The following is a 19,701-nucleotide window of genomic DNA, read 5'->3' as shown; positions in this document are numbered from 1 at the left end:
TAGGTTCGAAAGGTCCAAAAACTCTAACTTCAGTTAGTCTAGTCTGATGGTTACTAAATACTTCTTGTATCTGGGGTTAAATCCTGAAGCTCCGTAACTTAATAATCCGACTTGACAGCTCAAAGCCGGTCAATTGTATTCGAAAATTAATAGTTCCGGATTTCAAAGCTTTATCCCGAACACAAAATTCTTATTTCCTGTGAAAGGTTCATTTGAAGTTGGACTTATGGATGTATGTTATCTGTTGCTGTTATCTCTCTCCTTATGTGCTTACTGTGCATTTGTTGAATAAAAAATTTATGAAATTGAAATACAAGACAGCCGGCAATGGAAACAAACGAAAAAAGCCGAAAATTGTTTACAATAGATGAAGAATAACCAATTAAAAAAAAATACAGTTGAGAAGCACTTGAAAGCATAATTAATTTTTATTTAGAAAGAAGAAAGTTTAAATAGTATAAATGTATAATATCTATTTATATTTTCACTATTTCTTTCAACACTTGAAATTTTATTTAATGTAATTTATTAAATTATTAATTATATTTTATGGGTATATTTTTAATATACGTAAAATATATTTTATTTTAATATATATATATATATATTTAATATATTTTTTTTTAATGATAAGTATGTTTAAAATCAAATTTTATAAATTATAATCTTTTGCAAAATTCAATTTGCCTAGGGTCAAGAAGTTCTAGCCTCGTACCATTGGGCAGCACAATCATCTAAGTTTTTAAGAACTTTAACCCACTCATAACATCCATAGATTACATATAAATAACTATATATAATTCGCATAACAAAAACTCGATTTAGCAAGCAATAATATGTGAGGAGTTGAAGGAGGCGCATGTTTTGCAGCCAGAGCCAGAGACAGAGAACCAGAACCAGAGTTGGATATGAGTTGCATGACATGAGCGACCGTTGGCCAAAATCCTCATAAATTTATGGCATTGACACTTTGCCGCGACTAAATCCTGGCCCGACCTGCCATAATTTCGCCGCATGGCCATAACTTATAAAAGCCACGCCGCTCCATGCCGAAGTTGGCCATAAAAGCGCATAAAAAGCAAACAAAACACTCGAAGAAAAGCAGCAAAAGATGTGGAAGAAGAAGATGATGAAGCAGCAGCAGCCGCAGCACTGCGCTTATTGTGTGATAATCGCATATGGTTTATGTTAATTTGAGAAATGATAAAAATATTTCGCTTATCAATTTTAATCATCATAATCGTCGCGTTGCCATCGTCGAGCCAGTCACAGTAAAACAACAACAACGACAACAACAACAACAACAACAAAATCAGACAACAGAGCTTGAGCACAGCACGCGATCCGGATTCATTGCAGAGGCTGTGGCTCTGGCTGAGGCTCCACCATGTGGCTGCTGTGCCCCCAGAGAGCGCAGTGCATCCAGGCTTAATGTGGCGCGCGTAAATTTTCGTATCCCAGCCATCTAGCAAAAAGCGGGGAAACCTGAGAGTCTGGCCGAGAAGTGAAATACAAACGAGGTACGCGTTGGATAACGCGCAGCATCAAGATGGTTATTGTTGTTGCTGTTGTTGCTGTTGTTATTGTTGCATGCTTGTCATTGGCTGTGGGCCTGGCCTACTGTGGAGCCTAAAGACAGCAACACATTCATAATTTCTTCCGATTTGTATCGTTTATTTGTATTTTTTTTTTTACATTTTAAATTGATTAAAATGCGATAAATCATAATCCGTCCAGCGTCCACGCACTCGCGGGGCACTTGGATATCGGTTCGAGCTCATCGACTGTGCGTCTGCAACTGCGATCGGGTGATGGAACGATTTATGAGCCTTGAACATAATAAAGTGTTAACGGAACGAGTTATTAAGGTAATCTGAATGCGCATAAGTTAATAAAAGCTCGTTGCACTCTCCATATGATTTGCATTGGAGCCGAGCAGCTCAGCTTAGCTCGACTGAGACTGAGACTGCGACTGAGACTGTGTTCGATCTCAGCTCGAGTTGAGTTGCGTCTAAGGTTGCATAGAGGTTGCCCCGCCGTTGTGGAGACACACACACAAGATGTCGAAAAATATAACATAAAACGACCACACGTACGTCTCCCATGCCGCTCAGCAGGACGCCGGACCCGATCAGCCTCAGATCAGACGTTGGAGGCAGAGAGGAAGAACAACAACAACACCAACAAGACACAAACGCCGTGTCTTGTGAGCAGAACAATCAATAAATTTGAACACGTGAGCGGGACGCGAATGCAGACGGCAACAACAACAACAGCAACAACAATAGCAACAACATTAGCAACAACAACGAATACAACGCGATAAGTGATCGCCGTGTCGACTGATTGCCCACAAGCAACAACAACAGCAACAAAAATTCATATTTTTTTGCAGAGCAATTATGGACGGGGGTTAAGGGGAGTGCTCCATGGAACAGGAAGTTATTAGTTGCCATGAATAGTTTCGACTCTAATTTGATGGATATTAGGCTAGATTTAAGAGAAAATGGATTGCTATTAAAGGCAGGTAAGGTTAATGTGCTTTAATATAGAAGTGGTATATTAGAGTTTTGGGGGATCAAAGAGGTAAAAATATATTAAAATTTATAGATCTGCGACACTCATTGTAAAAAATAGTTATTATTTAAAACAAATCTTAAATCTTAAAATAAATGCAGCTCTAGCCACTTGGCACGCCTCCACTGAGCTCAGAAGAACTCTGTATAATCAAAAACTAATGACTGTATAAGCTACAGCCTTAAGGCATTTGCCACACCTCTAAATGAGTCGTTACATTTTTAGCTACAAGGCTACAAGTGTATTGGAATAGACCAATATCTAAAAAAATGCCAGTCCATAATTACGGCAAAGAAAATGTTTTATATGATAATATATATTCTACAATAACATATATTCAATGTATATTTAATTTAATTTAATTGGTTACTTCTCCTGTAACGTGCACTTACTTTATATTATCAACAATAATATAAATTTATTTATATTTATCATATTTCTTCATTAAGAAAAAGCTTTTTTTTTTTTGTTTTGATATTCATTTCATTGAATATTTAAGTTTTATTACTAATAATATTTATTGTTTTAGAAAGTTTCAAAAGCCATGGTTTAGCTGGATAAGTATTTTGTCATTTATTAAATTTTATGTGGAAAATGATAGTTCGATATCAAATTTGGAAATTTCAGTTTTAAAAGTGTGCTAATAAGGCGTGTCTAAACGAAACGGAAACTGACTGCAAAGCTATCAAAGAGTAATAAACTTTTATGTTGAATAAGATAAAAAGTTTAATATTTGCCAGAAACGATAATAATGTACAGCAAAATAAAAAAATATATATATATTTCAACTATAAAGTACTTAAAATTATTATATATAATTAAATTATTAAAGTGAATATCAAATATATCAACGCCAATAGTTTTAATGAGCATAAAATGTTAAAGTAAAGAAGTGACGTAGTACATTTTGAAGCCAACGAAAGTAACGTAATCGTAAGGCATTTAAATATATTCAAATCCTTATACCCTTACGCTATGTTCAACTTGTTAATCTGCCAATTAGGTAGTAAAAAGCCTGTTTAAATAAAATTAAAAAAAAAAATAACTAAAATAAAAAATAAAAATAAAAAAAATAAAAATAACAAAAATACCCTTACGCAGCACCAAAAAGTAGACTATGCCAAAAGTCAATAACAAATGTTTGACTAATACCGCAAGCAAATAGTCAATAGAGTTTATTATATGCAAGGTGGACTTTGATTTTGCTACTTGGCAACTCAATAACAATCGCCAAAATTAAACCAATTGCTCGTGTCGCCATCGTCCATTGTGATTGGGGATCTGCGTGCCGTTGATGGGCCGTATAGATTGTAGCGCCTCGAGCCGGCGATTACCTCACGATAACGACGCACCGGAGTGCGAGCCATGTGCAGCTCCATTAGGTCCCATTCGTTGATGTCCTGAAAGACCGAGCGAATCATGTGCATGCGACCCAATAGCTCCGTCTCCCGCAAGCCCTCGTATTTGCGGCCCGTTCGTGAGCGGAACGCCTTGTAGACTTCGCTCTGTTTTTTCGTCTCCGTCGCCGTCTGCAGCTCCTTACGATAGAGTGCTCGGATGCCCCTTCCAAGGTGACGTATGTGCTCAAAGTCGCGTATATTAAGCGCCACCAGAGCAATGGCATCCAGATTGAGCAACTTGTGTCCATCGATATAGTTCTCCCTGAAGGTTTCCTATCGAATTCACTCAAAATGCCGTTTGTGAGATTGTAAAATTGATTCCAGATCCCTGCCAACCCACCTCGTATTCCGGATAGCCAAAATCGCGCAGCCATTGGGCAACATCATTGATGCTCCACTTGAACACCTCGGTCCGTGCCTGGGCATCCACGACAGCGGCACACAGACTGAACAGCGAATCGGGCGTGGCTCGAAACGAGAGCGGCACATCATGCTTATCGTACTCCACATCCGGATACATATAGTCCGGATAACGAAAGCTAAAATCCTGCTCATCTTCGCCATCCGGCAATTCACTGATGCTGAGACTTTTTGTGTCCAAATGGCGACGCAATTTCGGCGTTGAGATTGCCGACGCGCATGTGGAGGACGACATAGACGACGATGACGATGAGGACAACGACTCCATTCGAGCGGATGACACGTACTGTGTCCTACCTAACCCAAATTTAGTTGCCCCAAGTCAATTTGATTGCGGTTTTGCATACCCCCAAGTGTATCCAGTTCGTGTTTGTTTACATTGCTTGGTTGCGTTTGTCTATACTCTAGGGCGGAGGGCATATATACTATATTGGACGTATTGTGACGCTTAAAATAATAAATATTTGTGTTGTATTTGTAAATATAAAAATAATTGCTTTTCTTTTTGTTTGCAAATTTGTATTAAATTTTTATATTTCTTAAAGAATTATATAAGATCAAATTATTTTAAATGAGAATAGTTTATAGTAAAATACTAAATTAAGGTTTATATATAATTAGTTATTATTATTTTTATAAATACAATATAATAATAATATAATAATACTGAACAAGAAAAAATATTTATTAGATTATAATAAAAAATACAAAATAAAATTTTTCATTTTCAAATTTCGAAATAAAAATATTAAATGCATTAATTTAACTTGTAGCTAATAATCGAATTATAAAAAATATATTTATTAAAAACTCTAATTATAAAGATTAAATAAAATGTTATATTTAACGAACAATATTAGCACTGCCCCATTATAATATTCATAAAATATCAAATAAAAACAAACTTAATAAATTGAGTTGATTTTTTTTTTCAAATACTTTACAATATTCACTTTAAAAATATTTAAATAAAAATCCTTCGATTTGTGTTTTAATAAGCATATTGATTTATTATATTATAATTTAACATTTCAAATAAATAAAATAATAAATATTTACCCTGCATATCCTTACAAATTTTATGAAGTTTCTAAATAATATATAAATATAAATATACTATATAATAATATAATATAAATATATATAAATAAATGAACAAACTAAAATTTATTTGTTTGAAATTTTTTTACTTAACTTATTTTAGCATTTGATCCGTTTTTAGAGAGGTCTTTAACCGATCCTAGAGTATTTGATATTTGCTTTAGGGGTTGAAGTGTCCTTATTTAGTTTTCGTTTCCCGTGATTGCATTTGCATATTTGTTGTTTTCTTTTTCGGGGTCAATTGGGTGCTATGGGGGCGCCAAGGGGGCGGTACCGACACGCCAGGGAATATGGTTCAAATTCTGATTAACAAAACAAATTTCGCCTCACAGAAAACTATACTTTCATATAATAATATCTACCGATTTTAGGCAAAACATTCGGGCAGGTCACAAAAAGTTAACTTCGCTATTCTTTAATGGGTCACAAACATCTGTTGTTGTTGTTGCTTTTGCGCGCGAACATGCAATGCATTTCAATAAAATTGCTATTGTCTGGGCCTATATAGACGATTTATGAGGGTCTATAGAATCTAGTGCGATTTATGAGTCGACAATTCGCTCGGCACCATTACCCACTTTATTAACAGGCATTCGCGCAAAGATCACTCAATTTCCGACAATTTGCATACATACATATGTACGTACATACACACATATCTGGTATTCGTGCGCCCATAGGCTGGAAAGAGATAAAGCATTTGCCGGCGATAGCGTCTGTGGCTCCGCCCACTGGAATGGATCGTTCGCATTGGCCAACAGCTGCCATGCTGTCGCTCCATAAGTTGTAGGCGCTAGGGAACTGTGTGTGTGTGTGTGTGTGTATGCATGCACATATTTTCCTTGTGTGCACATTGAGCACAGCAACATATGGAGAAATCGGTAAACAAATCTCAATACCGATCAACGAACGATCTCTGGCTGAGCTAATGACACAGCGTTCTGTTTGTATGTAAGCAACCAAAGCGTGTAGAGCAAGTTTCCCACATGAACAACAGTGGGACAAATACGAGAAGAACTACATTTATATGGAATATATATATGTATAGAAATATTTTTAGAAAAGATATCAAATATATAAATGTATAATATATATAAATATATAATCAAGCCTACAATATGAAACAATGTTAAGTTTTTACTTTAATTGACAGTAACAGTAAACATTCAGAAAAACAATATATTTAAAAAAAAATAATAATAATAATTCAACAGTAGTTCAAAACAAAATTTTTACATTTACATTTGCATATAATATATTTTTATCTTCACCGATAGCATTCCATATATTTACTATTTGTTATTCTACATTTTTTGTTTATATTTCAAAAGTTTTATTCCAAATAGTAGATCAAATTAAGAATATTATGTCAACTAATAATTAAATTAAGGTCTATAACAATTTTATGCTAATAATATTTATGAACATGGACGATATAAGAAAAGTCAATATGATGAAATGATACCTATATATATCGATTTCCCAATAAATAATTGTAGAAATCCATATGATGTATGTATTAGCACATATAGACATCACCTATTTGCATATATCAACTCAATATCCACATTTTGTTCCCTTTTTGTCACATTGTGACCCACTGTATCGATCAGCGAGATTTACACTTTAACACAATACTTATTTGTATGGGCCCAGCGGCAATCGATGATCGCTGCTTGGATTTGCTCCCGGCCCGGTCGCATTCAGTTCCGTGTGGGTTGTCTTACCAAACGGTTGGAATCGACTGCGAATCCCCCGCTCCGCATAAACATTTTGTACATAAAGGCCGTGTCTTTTAAGCGACGGTGGTTTGCCTATTGCCTCTGTGACATGATCGTATAATTATTGCGCTTAACTGCAGTGTGACAATGTTGCTACACGAAAGTGCCAACATGGAACAAAGTGTGCCCGAGAATCTCAGCACTCATGTGTTTAACGACTGTGAAATCAAGTTGCAAACACCATGTCACGATCCCATGGACAGTGAGAACGGTTCCAACTCCAACAGTGATTTGCCCACCAAAGATTCCGTGTCGAGTCCCAGTGCCACAACCCCCAGTACATCCCTCACCAGCAGCAATGGCAGCTCCTATAGCACCACAAACACAACCAAAGTGAAACTGAGTTTCAGTGTCGATCGTTTGTTAAGCGCCGAGCGCATCGATCCTTTGCCCATGCCAAACCCAGCGTCCACGCGACAATGCTGTGATGGCAGTGTCTATGCCTGCTGCACCTTCTCCAGCTGCTTCGGACAACAGGCAACTGAGGCTGCCAAGCACGCTTCAATGTCTGCGTCACAAGGCGTGACAAATCCACATAACTATAACTACGCGGGATTGGATAAGTTCTATTCGGGCATATATATGGATTACAAGTCCGTGCTGAGACCGACGCCCATTCGAGCAGCTGATCATGGTAAGAATACTATTCAATCTAGAAAGCAAATCATCTATAACTGTAGAACATGTAAATTTGCTAATTTACCATGGTCCAAATGGATATAAATATAAATAGAATGTAATAATAATATATTTTTATCGTGGATTATTTACCATCAAGCGATCGCATTCAAAATAGTAAGAAATTTGTACAGGCATCCTCGATTTATCAGCCCCTAGTAAGCATAATTATATACTTGTCTGATCAATCTGAACTTATTACTGAATCCTGTGCTCTAACATAAAAACTGTAGAAAATATACGTGTTCTAAATTTGACATACCCCGAATCTGCATTGGTAATATGCAATATATTTTTAGTAGCGGCTTGACAAAATGTGTTAAATGCTGGGTATTCGCTTATAAAGAAAGACGAACGAACAGCAAGGTGACCATTGCACAGAACCAATGTACTCTATTCACTTAGAGAACAAGCATAAAAATATTAAAATATCTCATTTAGAAAAGTTTGCAAAGAACTTAAACGTAATAATAACAAGCTTATAAAATATTTATACAAAACCTGAAATAATATTTATAGTGTGTTATTCCAAAATGTATTTTGGAATAACAAAAGATCATATATATCTATAAAAGCAAAAATCAAGTTTATTACACGATGATCGGAAATAAAAAATGTATAATACAAATATCTAGATGTCCAATACTTAACACGCTGATCTGGACTCAATATCTATGCAAATATCGACAGGTACAACAAAATCTATATTTTATATGATTCTTATAAAATGTTATACTATAAAGAATCAAATCTATCTGAAATATCTGAAATAAAATTCACTGGATAAATGTCAGGATGTGCTATCATCAACAAAAACAAAACATACTTTATAAATTGAAAAATATATATATTGTATATATATAAATATATATTTATAACTATTCTTGTATTTCTCACATTAAACTTATTAGCAAAGAAACGGCCATGTATATATTCTTTATTTATACAACTGCCATAAATATCTATATTTTAAGGTTTAATATCCTCTCATTAGCTTTGGCAAAGAAATTACCGGTGTACGATCAAAAGACGAACCGTTTAAGAACTTTTCCCATTTGCCAATCAAATTCCGACACATTCTTCGGCTATTCAAAACTATTATAAACTGCAAATGCAAACGCATATGTAAAAATTTACATTTCATGGAAAAGGAGATGACTTGAAACACTTTGAGTTTCCAGCCAAATGGTCGGGTCATAAATCGTGCATTTTTATTGGAATTATTAGTTGATCTGCGGCCATATTGTGCAATATTATTGTTACCAACTGTTTGTTGCTTGCTCTTGATGAAAACAATTCGTTTGTTGAAATCGACAAATAGAGATCGGCTCGTCGAGTCGTATTTACGTTACTTCCTGCTGTTTTTGTATATCTGGGGACGACTCATAGACTGTCTGCCCGCCCGCCAAGCAGCCTGTGCTACTTTGATCTTGTTTATATGAAAAATAGTGAGAAATATATTTTGTGTATTGTGGTGTATTCAATTGTTTAGCTGGTGCCCTTTTCTTTTTGTGGGCCCCTCAATTTAGGCCTAACTCTCTTTTGTTTTATATACAATTCTTATCAAGAGGGTGTTAAATGGGCTGAGTGTCTCAATTGCTACATGCGTTGAAGGCTGCGCCCGGAAGTGTGTCTTACACAATGTCATCGAACCGAATATTGCCAAAGATTGTGAAGAAAAGGATGCCATAAAAGAAATCAATTAAATGGTTACTAAATCATTCAATATACAATTCAATGAATGCTGTTCATTTAAACTTTTTATATCAGTTGTAAATAATACAAAATTCTTATATCACTATAGTTAAACTAATTTTAAAATTCTTACCAAAGTCGATTTCAACTTTTAATATACTAAGATCAAAAACTTATAAGATCAAAAACTTATAAATGTAGTTTTTGATCTTAGTAGATTTAAATTTTCCATAAAATTCATACATTTTTGATGGTAAAAATTGAAGCTCACTTGATATTTGGAATGAATGAATTTCGAATGACTATTTCTGATTTGAGAGAAAGCTGATCTTATGCTCTATATAAACAAGTAAGAAGGCTCCAGTCGAGACTTCTCGAGTGGGAGACACCCTGAACCCTCCAAGCTGATATTCTGCTCATACGGACGGACGGACGGACAGACAGGGCTATATCGACTCAGCTCGTCGTTCTGATCAAGAATATATATACTTTATGGGGTCTGCGATGATTCCTTCTGCCTTTTACATACTTTTCCAAAACCATTATACCCTGATTTCCCATTTTCAATGGACTCAGGTTATAAAAAAAAAATAAATACAAATGAAAGAATGCCAGTCGAGTACACCTTATAATTAATTATTATTAGTCTTACCCCCTCAACGTTGTTGTTGTTGATAGTTGTATCGAAGAATAATTTATAATTGGTATACAAAGTATCAAAATCTCAGTATTAGCAGAAACCTTAGACCAAATAAAGTAAATCTAGTTCTTAAATGCGATATAACCCATTAAAATACTTGACGTGCTATTTATGGCTCTAGACTTAACGTCTTAGGCCATAGGTTGTGAGCTCAAAATATATAATAGTTAAGCTTGATGAAAAATAATTTTTAATAAATAAAGATTTAGCATAGAAGTCTTAAAATATTACTATAACAGACAGAAGACGGTGTGTCGATTGTCATAAATCACATATTGATCAAGACAAAGACCTAAAATTTTACAACTTTTTACAACTTTCTTAGTACTTAACTATCGATTTTTTCCAATGTCTGAATTTAAATTAAATAATTACAACAAACTTTAGTATCGTGGTCATTATAATTTGATATAAATATCAATAATATAATGGATATTATGAATTTATATACTGAATTTATTTGCTCTTAATGCTAACCTTCAATTTTTGATAAACCTGTTCACAAGCATTGAGAACCGATCAGCATGTAAATTGAAAGGATAATATTCACATTAACCAAAACTTCCTTGTCAATTCATTTTAAGACATTCCAAAAAGCTTCAATTGACTGGAATTTATGCATGCCCAAAAAATCAGCAATGATATCATTCAACAATATTTTCAACAATATTTTCACCTTAATTTCCTATGAACGATGCAAACAAATTATCGGCAAATTAATTGGAATTTGCCAGGCCATCAATTAAATGTGAACATTTATGGAAATTATTATCAATATTAAATGATTCTCAAACACATTAAACACACGCAGATCGCAAATGAAATGCCAATTAGCACGTGGCATTAAATTCGACATTTCCTCAATCGACAGCAGAAGAGGCAAACAGAAATACGTGCACACATCAGAAGCCACGGCCAGACGAGAGTTTGAAGTGTTTCATCAATCCTGGGCAACATTAAATAAATTAAATTCAAAAGAACCAAAACCAAATTAACAACAATTTATGAACAAATTAAGAATCGGCCTTTGAAAATAAACTGTCTGCCAGGCGGCCCCGCTTGGCAGCAAACAAATGAAACGCTTTTTCGAACAGAAAAAAAAAACCGATTGAAGCAAATTTGTTTATTTGCTTGAGCAATTGGCCCCCGTCATTCAGGAATAGCCAATCCATCCCAACTACAATATAATGAATTGTTCCGTTCGGCCAGAGAGCGCTTAGCCTTTAGCCAGAAGATGGCTGCGGAATCTTTCTATCTTCTGGTAGATTGAAGCGCCGCGGAGCCAACTACTGAGGCAGCCGTTTAAGTTAATGACATGCACCATTCTGACGGACTGAGCAACTGGCTAACTGACTGACTGACTGACTGGCTGACTGCTTGAAGCTATGTGGTATTTTTAGGGGCCAAGCGAGGCCAACTATTTACACAGCCACCCACTGTGGTGGCCAACCAAGCTACCTGTGGTGTCAGGTCCAGGAAGAAGCGCAGCACAGAACAAGAGTGAGAGAGAGCGAGAGAGAGAGAGAGAGACCGAGAGCTTTTTGGTATCTGATCGTTGCATTCATTTGTGATGGATTGATCGCATCGCATCGCACATCATAAAAAACCATTGGGCTCGGCCAGTCACAGTTTCTGTCTGCTCAGCCAGCTCCAGCTCCAGGTCTCACATTCTCTCATCTTCAACAATATGTATTTGTTGCTGTTGTTTCATGGGTGTTGAGTAGTTTGTTTGATTGTTTTTCCTTTTTGGCTGGCGATCGATCGATTGATCGGTCGACCGATCGATGGATCGTTCAAGATCTCTTTTGTTTTTGTTCTTCTTGTTATTTTGCTTCTTGTTGTTGGAGTTATTTATGAATCGTTTGGTTTATGCTGCGGGTCGGGGCCAATAATTTGGCGCCGCTTGCCTAATTAATTTACAATTTATATGTTAATCCAATTGCTTGTGTCTTTCAGATCGATGTGATCAATGATCCACACAATGCATGCGTGTTGGCCTGTATATAACATGCTGTTTGTTTGAGCCAACTTTGTCATATTAGCCAGCGTTCCCAGCAGCAGGAGCGCTTTCAGTTAACAAGCCCTGCAGACGATCAACGAATGATCGTTCACTGATGATCGTTGTGGTTTATCATGATGCGATTTTTATATGTCGCTTTTGGATTTCATGAGATCTCAACACGTCATTGTGATCAGTTATCGTTTTAACTCGTTTTTGTTGTTGCCTATTAATGCGAATTATCTGTAATTTTGATCATTACAATTGATTTCGATTACGATATTTTATGTTGTGTTGATGGACAAGAAATTAAATTGTGGGCTTCTTTGTTTTCTTTTTTAACTCAAGCGGCAGACTAATTTGCTATACAACATTCAGTGGAATATAATACTGATCTTGATAACAGACTAGTTAAATTTGACGATTATTATCAAGCAATTTGTTAAATTTGCATAATGGAACGCCAAAAGTTGATCAGGATTATGCATATTTATTGATATAAGAACTACTTTACTTTAATTATTCACATTAAATATGGAAAAGCGGGGTATAATCGTTTTGTAGACATGCATGTAACAGGCAGAAGAAGGCGTGGCAAGTCTGAGAGATATCGACCTCAATATATAAGAGGAATATATATACGATGCGCAGAGTCTGTTTCAAAAAATCGATAGCTACTCTAGCCTTATGATAAAAACATATCGAAAATCAGTTGTGAATATACATATATATTTCCCCTCCCTGCAGCATACATCCCACTCCCTCTACCATCTTCCCCTCACTCACTTCCAGTGAATCCCCATCCTTCCCCTCCCTCTACCCTCTCTCTCCCAACCTTCACCCGACCCTTTCCTCTCCATTCTCCCCCTACTTTCCTTCCTTCTCCTCTCCTTCCCTCACTTGACCCTTCTTCCCCTCCCTCTCAGTTCCTACTCCTAACTCTCTAAGTATCCATCTACAAGTATATATCCCTATCTCCTGCTATTTCCATTTCTCTTTTCCTCTCTTTCTCTTCCCTTAATATGACATAAATACACATTATTATGACGAGCAGTAACACAACATATTAATACGCATATTGTAGGCAAACAAAGACTATCGTAAATATTTATTTATAGAAATACAAGTCTCTTCCATGAAGATATAAATTAATTTGAATTGATAATTCTAAAGTAAAGATTGACCAACAGAAAAGTGAGAGAAATAGTATAGTAATAGTAACATTGTAAAAAGCAAATATGTTGTAAGTCATAAAAAGTATATTTTAATTATACATATCCATATAATCTGAAATCTGTGTTATCTGAGTGAATACTTTCAAATAGAAAGTACATACATACATATCTCAGCAATGCATCTACAGGAATTTCCTTTCATTATTCATAGATAATTTCCTCTGAATTTCTGATTACATTACATATTCCATTATATGGTTGTAATGAAAAGAGGAAGTCAGCAAAATAATTCTTTGACCTCATCGGATTTTTTGTTAATGTCAGGGAAACCCTTGTTTATTATTCAATATTATAAATTAAGAAAATGACTTCATCTTGAGTTTATTTATAAATGAAAATGCCAAACAAAGTTTGTATGTCGTATGGAAACCTTAACTCAATTTCCCTGCTCGTTCAATCAGGGTCAGGGATCTCCTCAGGTCTTATAGCTGCTATTTCAGGTGAACCCATTACTCTCTCGCTAAGCTTATGGCAATACATTGTGGCGATTATTCGCGTTGCATTCGAAAATGCATACAAATGTTTATACCAGCTCTCAAGATATTCGCAAGCCCATAAATATGATTGTACGTTCGAAAATAAATCGTAACAATTTAAAGCAGGTCATAAATTTGAGTAAGATAGCTACAAATATTCAGGATGCGAGATGCCTGTGGCATGTCTAGATGATCGCTTAACTCATTAAGATATTTACAGCATTATTTACAAAAGGTATGTGTGTGTGTGTGTGTGTGGCAATTAAGGTGCGCCAAGGTGTTGAAAATCAATGGAAACTCATTATACGAAAGCGTTGACGGTTGACATAAGCCAAATGCCGGCCAATTAAGATGAAGGCGTGCGCGTTATTACGGCTGCTGTTGCAGATGCACCTACAGATGCATTTCCGTTGCAATGTAAATACACAGCTAGAAGATCGCTTAAGTTTTGAGTAAATAAAATGAGCCATGGAAAATAAAAAGAAATAACAATTAGAAGCATGCCGCGCACACAAACAAATTCGAAATCCATTTACGCACTCAAAATATCCGTGCACAAAAAAAACAAAAAAAAAACAATAAAAATGCATAAACTAGTTTTTCAAAAAAGAAGAAGCAGAAACAAGGTATTTAAAAAACATTTAGCTGCAAGCCGCAATCTCGTGCCCCATGTCGTGCTCGATTACCCCAAATAATTTTAGTTGTTTTTTTTATTTTTATTCTTCTTCTTCTTGGTCCTCTAAGAGGTATTTTTGCTTCTGTTTGTTGTTGTTGATTTTATTTTTTGGCGCTGTGCTGTAAACAATTTGTTTACCCGCAACGTTGATTATTTCCAATTAAGTGAAAATTTTATTATAAACAAACTCATTTAAATATTTTCAACGTGCGTTTCATTGAAAATAATTTACTCACATTCATTTATTCTTTTCAATTTTTTTTTTCTTCGGAGGGGGAAATTGTAGTTTAATATTTGCTCATGTCGACATGAGATAATTGAATTTTAGATAATGCGCTTAAGGAAATGCGTAAATTGTCTTGCATAATATTTATATATATATATATATGTATATATAAATTGAAAATATTTAAGCCCCGCTGGAGATATCCGGCTGATAGAGGATGTTGAGTGCTTTGGTGTACAAATAAATAATAAAGTAGTATGATATGAAAATTGAAATGTAAATGCATTTTCCCGAGCAAATAAAAATAAATAAAAGAAGTAAACGAGGCGAATAACATAAAATAGAAAATCTATTTAGGTGTACTAATAAAAAGCAAATTATGTAGCCAGGAAGTTAGGTAAAATAAATAAATATTTTGGAAATATATAAAAAGCTATAGTCTAGTATAGATACTAGTACCTGTTGATACTTAATTTTAATGTGCTATAAGACTTAAAGTAAATACATAGTGCTACTCAATTGCAAATCTTTTTATATCACTATCATAAGATTAAAATTTCAATAAATGGATAAAATATATTAGTCGTCTTATAAATTTTACATAACGAGATTCATAACGAAATTCAGTTTCGAAACTAATCTTAAGTGGAGCGTTATAGAGTAAATTGTTGGGTATTCGTAGAAATAAGAAAAAAAAATAACACGATAACCCAATGCATAGATTAAGATAGGATAAAGAACCAATTTACTCTTTTTACTTTCGTGTATGAGTATAAAGAATATAATGTGTATATTGGTCGTACAGGTTCAGTTCCTTCCAATGACTGGAAACAGAAACGTTAGCTTTTACTAGGATTAGCTGCAGCTCAACTCGGTTATGACGAGAACTTTATAATATTGAGGCTTTGAAATCGGAAAGCTTCAGTTGCGCCAAGCCTTAAAAATGTCCTTTTTTAAAAACATTATCCGTAAATTGCTTTTCGATTTGAAGTTCATACAAATAATAAACACTTTGTGATTTCTTAAGGCCTTCCCTAACTATAAATATCAAACGCTATTCTTATATATTCCAAAAAAGAAAATAAATAAATAAACAATTTAAAGCGCAAATTCTCTTGAACTAGAAGAGCTTTTTATGTGGCACATTATATTAAAATACATACGTACAGAAATTAAGGCACTTAGAGAGCCAAGTGAAAATACAAAGAATTACGCTTTTACTTGGGAAATCGAATATCTAAAAGTGTTTAGGTTTACTACCTGGTGTTTTCAGAATTAAAAAAATAAAAATAATTAAAAATCTATTGTGATATTTAATTAAAGCATATTTAATATAAATATATTTGGAGCATATATAATATAATTATATATAGACTATTATTAAACACCATGGGCAGCCATGGGAATATACATTGGATATGAATTTTAAATAAAAGTCGTCGCTCCGAAGAGCATAGATCGTAGTTCACTCATCTGAGTGGGACCTAGATTTTGATCGAATAGTTTTAATCAAACCACAATTTATACAAATATGTATATATACATATATATACCAAATTTATATAAAGTTTCTATACTAAACCAGCATATCCTCCATCCAATCTACAGCAACAACCTTTCCGTCGCTGGCAACGAACGCATTGCTGCGTTTCCATCAACAGCAGCAGCAACATCATCATCAGCAGCAGCAACAACATATTCAAACACAACAGCAGCAACAGCAACAGCAACAACAACAACACAAGGCAGCAACAATGTTGCACAGCTCAACGACGTCGTCGTCGTCGGCTGCGACTGCGGCTGCTGCGCTGCTGGCGCCTTTGAATAGCCTCAAGACACTGCAGTTAACGCAGCAGCAACGTTTCTTGGCCAAAACAGCGCATCAACAGTTGCTGGACATTCCGACAACGGCAACAGGTGTTGCAAACACGTTACAAAATGGCGGCCTCAGCAATAACAGCAACAACAACAGCATCAACAACAACAACAGCAGCAGCATTAGCAACAACAACCACAGCAGCAACAATAGCAATGGCAAACGGAAACGTTCGTGGTCGCGAGCCGTGTTCACAAATCTGCAGCGCAAAGGACTCGAGATACAATTCCAGCAACAGAAATACATAACCAAGCCGGATCGACGCAAATTGGCAGCACGCCTGAATCTGACAGATGCTCAGGTAAGCTTTGGCCAAATGCCAGCCATGAACCACGCTAAAGCTTGATCGATTCACAGGTCAAAGTGTGGTTCCAGAATCGACGCATGAAATGGCGTCACACGCGTGAGAATCTAAAAAGCGGACACGAGAAGCAGCCACAGCCCCAGGGGCCAATGGGCTCCAGCAATAGCACGACGAAGCCATTGCTGATACCATCCGGTGCTGGAGCTGGAGCAAGGCCACACGAGCTATTGGACTATAGTTCGGACAGTTGTTCCAGCGTGGAGCTCAGTGAACGAGCCGACGACGATGATAACATTGAAATCGATGTAGTTGAATAGCCACAAGTCAATATATAAATATGTATATCTATTTTATAATATCTAGCATATAGAGATTGTCAGCGACAATTAAGTTCAAGTTTGTTTAATAGCGTAATTAATTTATGTATAAAACACGAATTTAAATTATTACAAATTATATAAATTAAGCATTTACAACTTAATATTTAATACATAATAAATGTTATCTGTACAAAATGAATATTTATGCGTATTTGTTTTGTACAAGCTTTGCATAAGGCAAACAAAATTGGTAAGAGCAAATGATCTGAAATTATACTTTATTCTATTATTATTTATCTATAGTCGAATATTCCAGTATCTGACATCATTCTGTTTAGGAAGCAACTCCGTAAGCACTCTTTGGAAAATCTAGTAAAGTCATCTGATTCCGGACTTATAAATTCTATCGTCCTAACAATCTAAAAAACTGTATTGAATCTATAATTTGATTACAAGTTCTTGAGTAAGGCAAGTGGGAAATCAAAACCCGCAATCGATCTATCTATCTCACTCTGTATATGTCTGTCCATTTCAAATAAACTTGTAATTTATTTACTTAAGACTCAAAGCACAGAGTAATTTTTTGGTTTTGTCATAATTAACTCGGAAAACTCATTATGCTCACGCTCTTTTCGGGTGTAATGAACGAGGAACAGTGGAATCAGACTGAACTAGAAAACCCGAAGCTGCTTGGAAGCCTGACCAGTTGCCTTGATGACCTGCTGTAGGTAAGTCGCAGTTCTTTGGCTTTTGTAAGATATATAAATATATATAATAATTAATTATATTTATTTAATAAAATTAAAATTATTTCTTTGGCTCTTGTAAGATATATAAATATATATAATAATTTGTTATATTTATTTATTAAAATAACTAAAGTAAACGAAGACATAGTCGCTATAATGAAATAATTTGAATATATTAACGTAATATAAGTTGTAATGGTTTTTTAAGAGCATCTTCTGAAGTTAGACCTGAAAGCTGAAATCTGAATTCGGATCGAAGCAAAGTTACCGAATCAATTATAATCGTATCGGATCATGATAATGATTTATAATAATAATTTTGATATTGGTAATGATCATGAAGATCAAAGATTAAATGATAATTATGTATAACTATGAACGTATTTGAATTAATATGAATTTCTTATAGTTGAAAATATACTGTTAAATAACTGAATCGAATTTCGAAACATACAATAATTTTCTACCTAGTCAGCATAAAAGAAAACCTAATAACCCCAAACCACTAAGTAAAGTGTAAAAACTGAACGCTTTAGCTTATTGCTTTATGAAATACAACAGATAATTATTATTTTTGTTCAAACAAACAAGCTAATGAAGCCAGCTATGCATATTACGTAGATACTATCTCAGACACAGATCTCCATCTAATAACTTAGACTAATGATCAGCAATATTCCATAATTAGAATGATCTGACCAAGTGCCTCACATACTTATGAAAACAAACAATTAGGGATTAGCTGAACAATTTATAATTGATAAAGCAACATATTAATACCTCATATATCATTAAAAGCAATTTACTCTTAATGCTCTGTCTCTCCCTCTCTCCTGCACTCGCTCTCGCTCTCTTTGCACTCTTTGTGTGCCGCACAGAATAAACAATAATAGAACACGCAATGCCATTTTCTTATAATAAACAACCGAAAATTTAATTAAAGATATACCGCTGCGATCAGCAGAACTCGAAACTGCGACGAGGAGACCTTCTAATCTAGAGAATGATAAAGCCCGATACCCGATACCCGGCGACAACGGCTGTTGGTCAAGCGCGGGGGCCTCAGCCGTAGCGGATCAGAGAGACAATTAGGCAAACAGTGAGCGCAAATTATTGACGAACGACATTGAAAAAATACTTCAATTGTTATACACTGACAAAGGGTATTCAGAATTTGTTACATTGGTTTGTAGTGCAACCAGAAACTAAGAAAGTTAAAGCCAACTTCTCTTAATAAAATATGTTTATTTAAAAATATATATATTTAAGAGAAATATTATATAAATAAAAAAAAAAACAAAAAATCTTTATTGATTGATCAACAATATTTGATTAAATAAAGAAATTTAAGGCAGATATCTAATGCCAAATCAAATAATAAGCGAGTATATACTATAGCAGCATTGGGATAATGCATCAAGATATATGCTTTAGAGATAGATATATTATATATAAATGGTGCTATTTAATTATAAAGACAAAAATAAA

General features: G+C 34.8%; 2 protein-coding genes across 2 annotated transcripts; one reads left to right on the top strand and one right to left on the bottom strand.

Moving 5' to 3' along the window:
• Positions 1 to 3,794: 3,794 nt before the first annotated feature.
• Positions 3,795 to 4,678, bottom strand: LOC6576736 (liprin-beta homolog). The gene is made up of 2 exons (XM_002002688.3): positions 4,318 to 4,678; positions 3,795 to 4,250 (listed from the first exon to the last, which is right to left on the bottom strand). The coding sequence occupies exons 1-2, from the start codon at positions 4,663 to 4,665 to the stop codon at positions 3,795 to 3,797; spliced, it is 804 nt and encodes a 267-aa protein (XP_002002724.1). The 5' UTR covers positions 4,666 to 4,678.
• Positions 4,679 to 7,225: 2,547 nt separating this feature from the next.
• LOC6576735 (homeobox protein H2.0) lies at positions 7,226 to 17,575 on the top strand. Its single transcript, XM_032728992.2, has 3 exons — positions 7,226 to 7,913; positions 16,573 to 17,141; positions 17,198 to 17,575. The coding sequence occupies exons 1-3, from the start codon at positions 7,367 to 7,369 to the stop codon at positions 17,459 to 17,461; spliced, it is 1,380 nt and encodes a 459-aa protein (XP_032584883.1). The 5' UTR covers positions 7,226 to 7,366; the 3' UTR covers positions 17,462 to 17,575.
• The last annotated feature ends 2,126 nt before the right edge of the window (positions 17,576 to 19,701 follow it).

Source organism: Drosophila mojavensis, unplaced genomic scaffold, assembly GCF_018153725.1.
Source record: "Drosophila mojavensis isolate 15081-1352.22 unplaced genomic scaffold, ASM1815372v1 contig_36, whole genome shotgun sequence".
Classification (NCBI taxonomy): domain Eukaryota; kingdom Metazoa; phylum Arthropoda; class Insecta; order Diptera; family Drosophilidae; genus Drosophila; species Drosophila mojavensis.
This window is presented reverse-complemented; position numbering and strand designations above follow the sequence as displayed.

What these genes read in the sequence shown, in the direction of transcription:
- LOC6576736 (XM_002002688.3), bottom strand. Translation starts at nt 4,665, where the DNA reads ATGGAGTCGTTGTCCTCATCGTCATCGTCGTCTATGTCGTCCTCCACA. An exon ending in TTGGCTATCCGGAATACGAG is followed by an intron (nt 4,251 to 4,317) that starts GTGGGTTGGCAG and finishes TGAATTCGATAG; the next exon opens with GAAACCTTCAGGGAGAACTA.
- LOC6576735 (XM_032728992.2), top strand. Translation starts at nt 7,367, where the DNA reads ATGTTGCTACACGAAAGTGCCAACATGGAACAAAGTGTGCCCGAGAAT. An exon ending in CATTCGAGCAGCTGATCATG is followed by an intron (nt 7,914 to 16,572) that starts GTAAGAATACTA and finishes TCCAATCTACAG; the next exon opens with CAACAACCTTTCCGTCGCTG. An exon ending in TGAATCTGACAGATGCTCAG is followed by an intron (nt 17,142 to 17,197) that starts GTAAGCTTTGGC and finishes ATCGATTCACAG; the next exon opens with GTCAAAGTGTGGTTCCAGAA.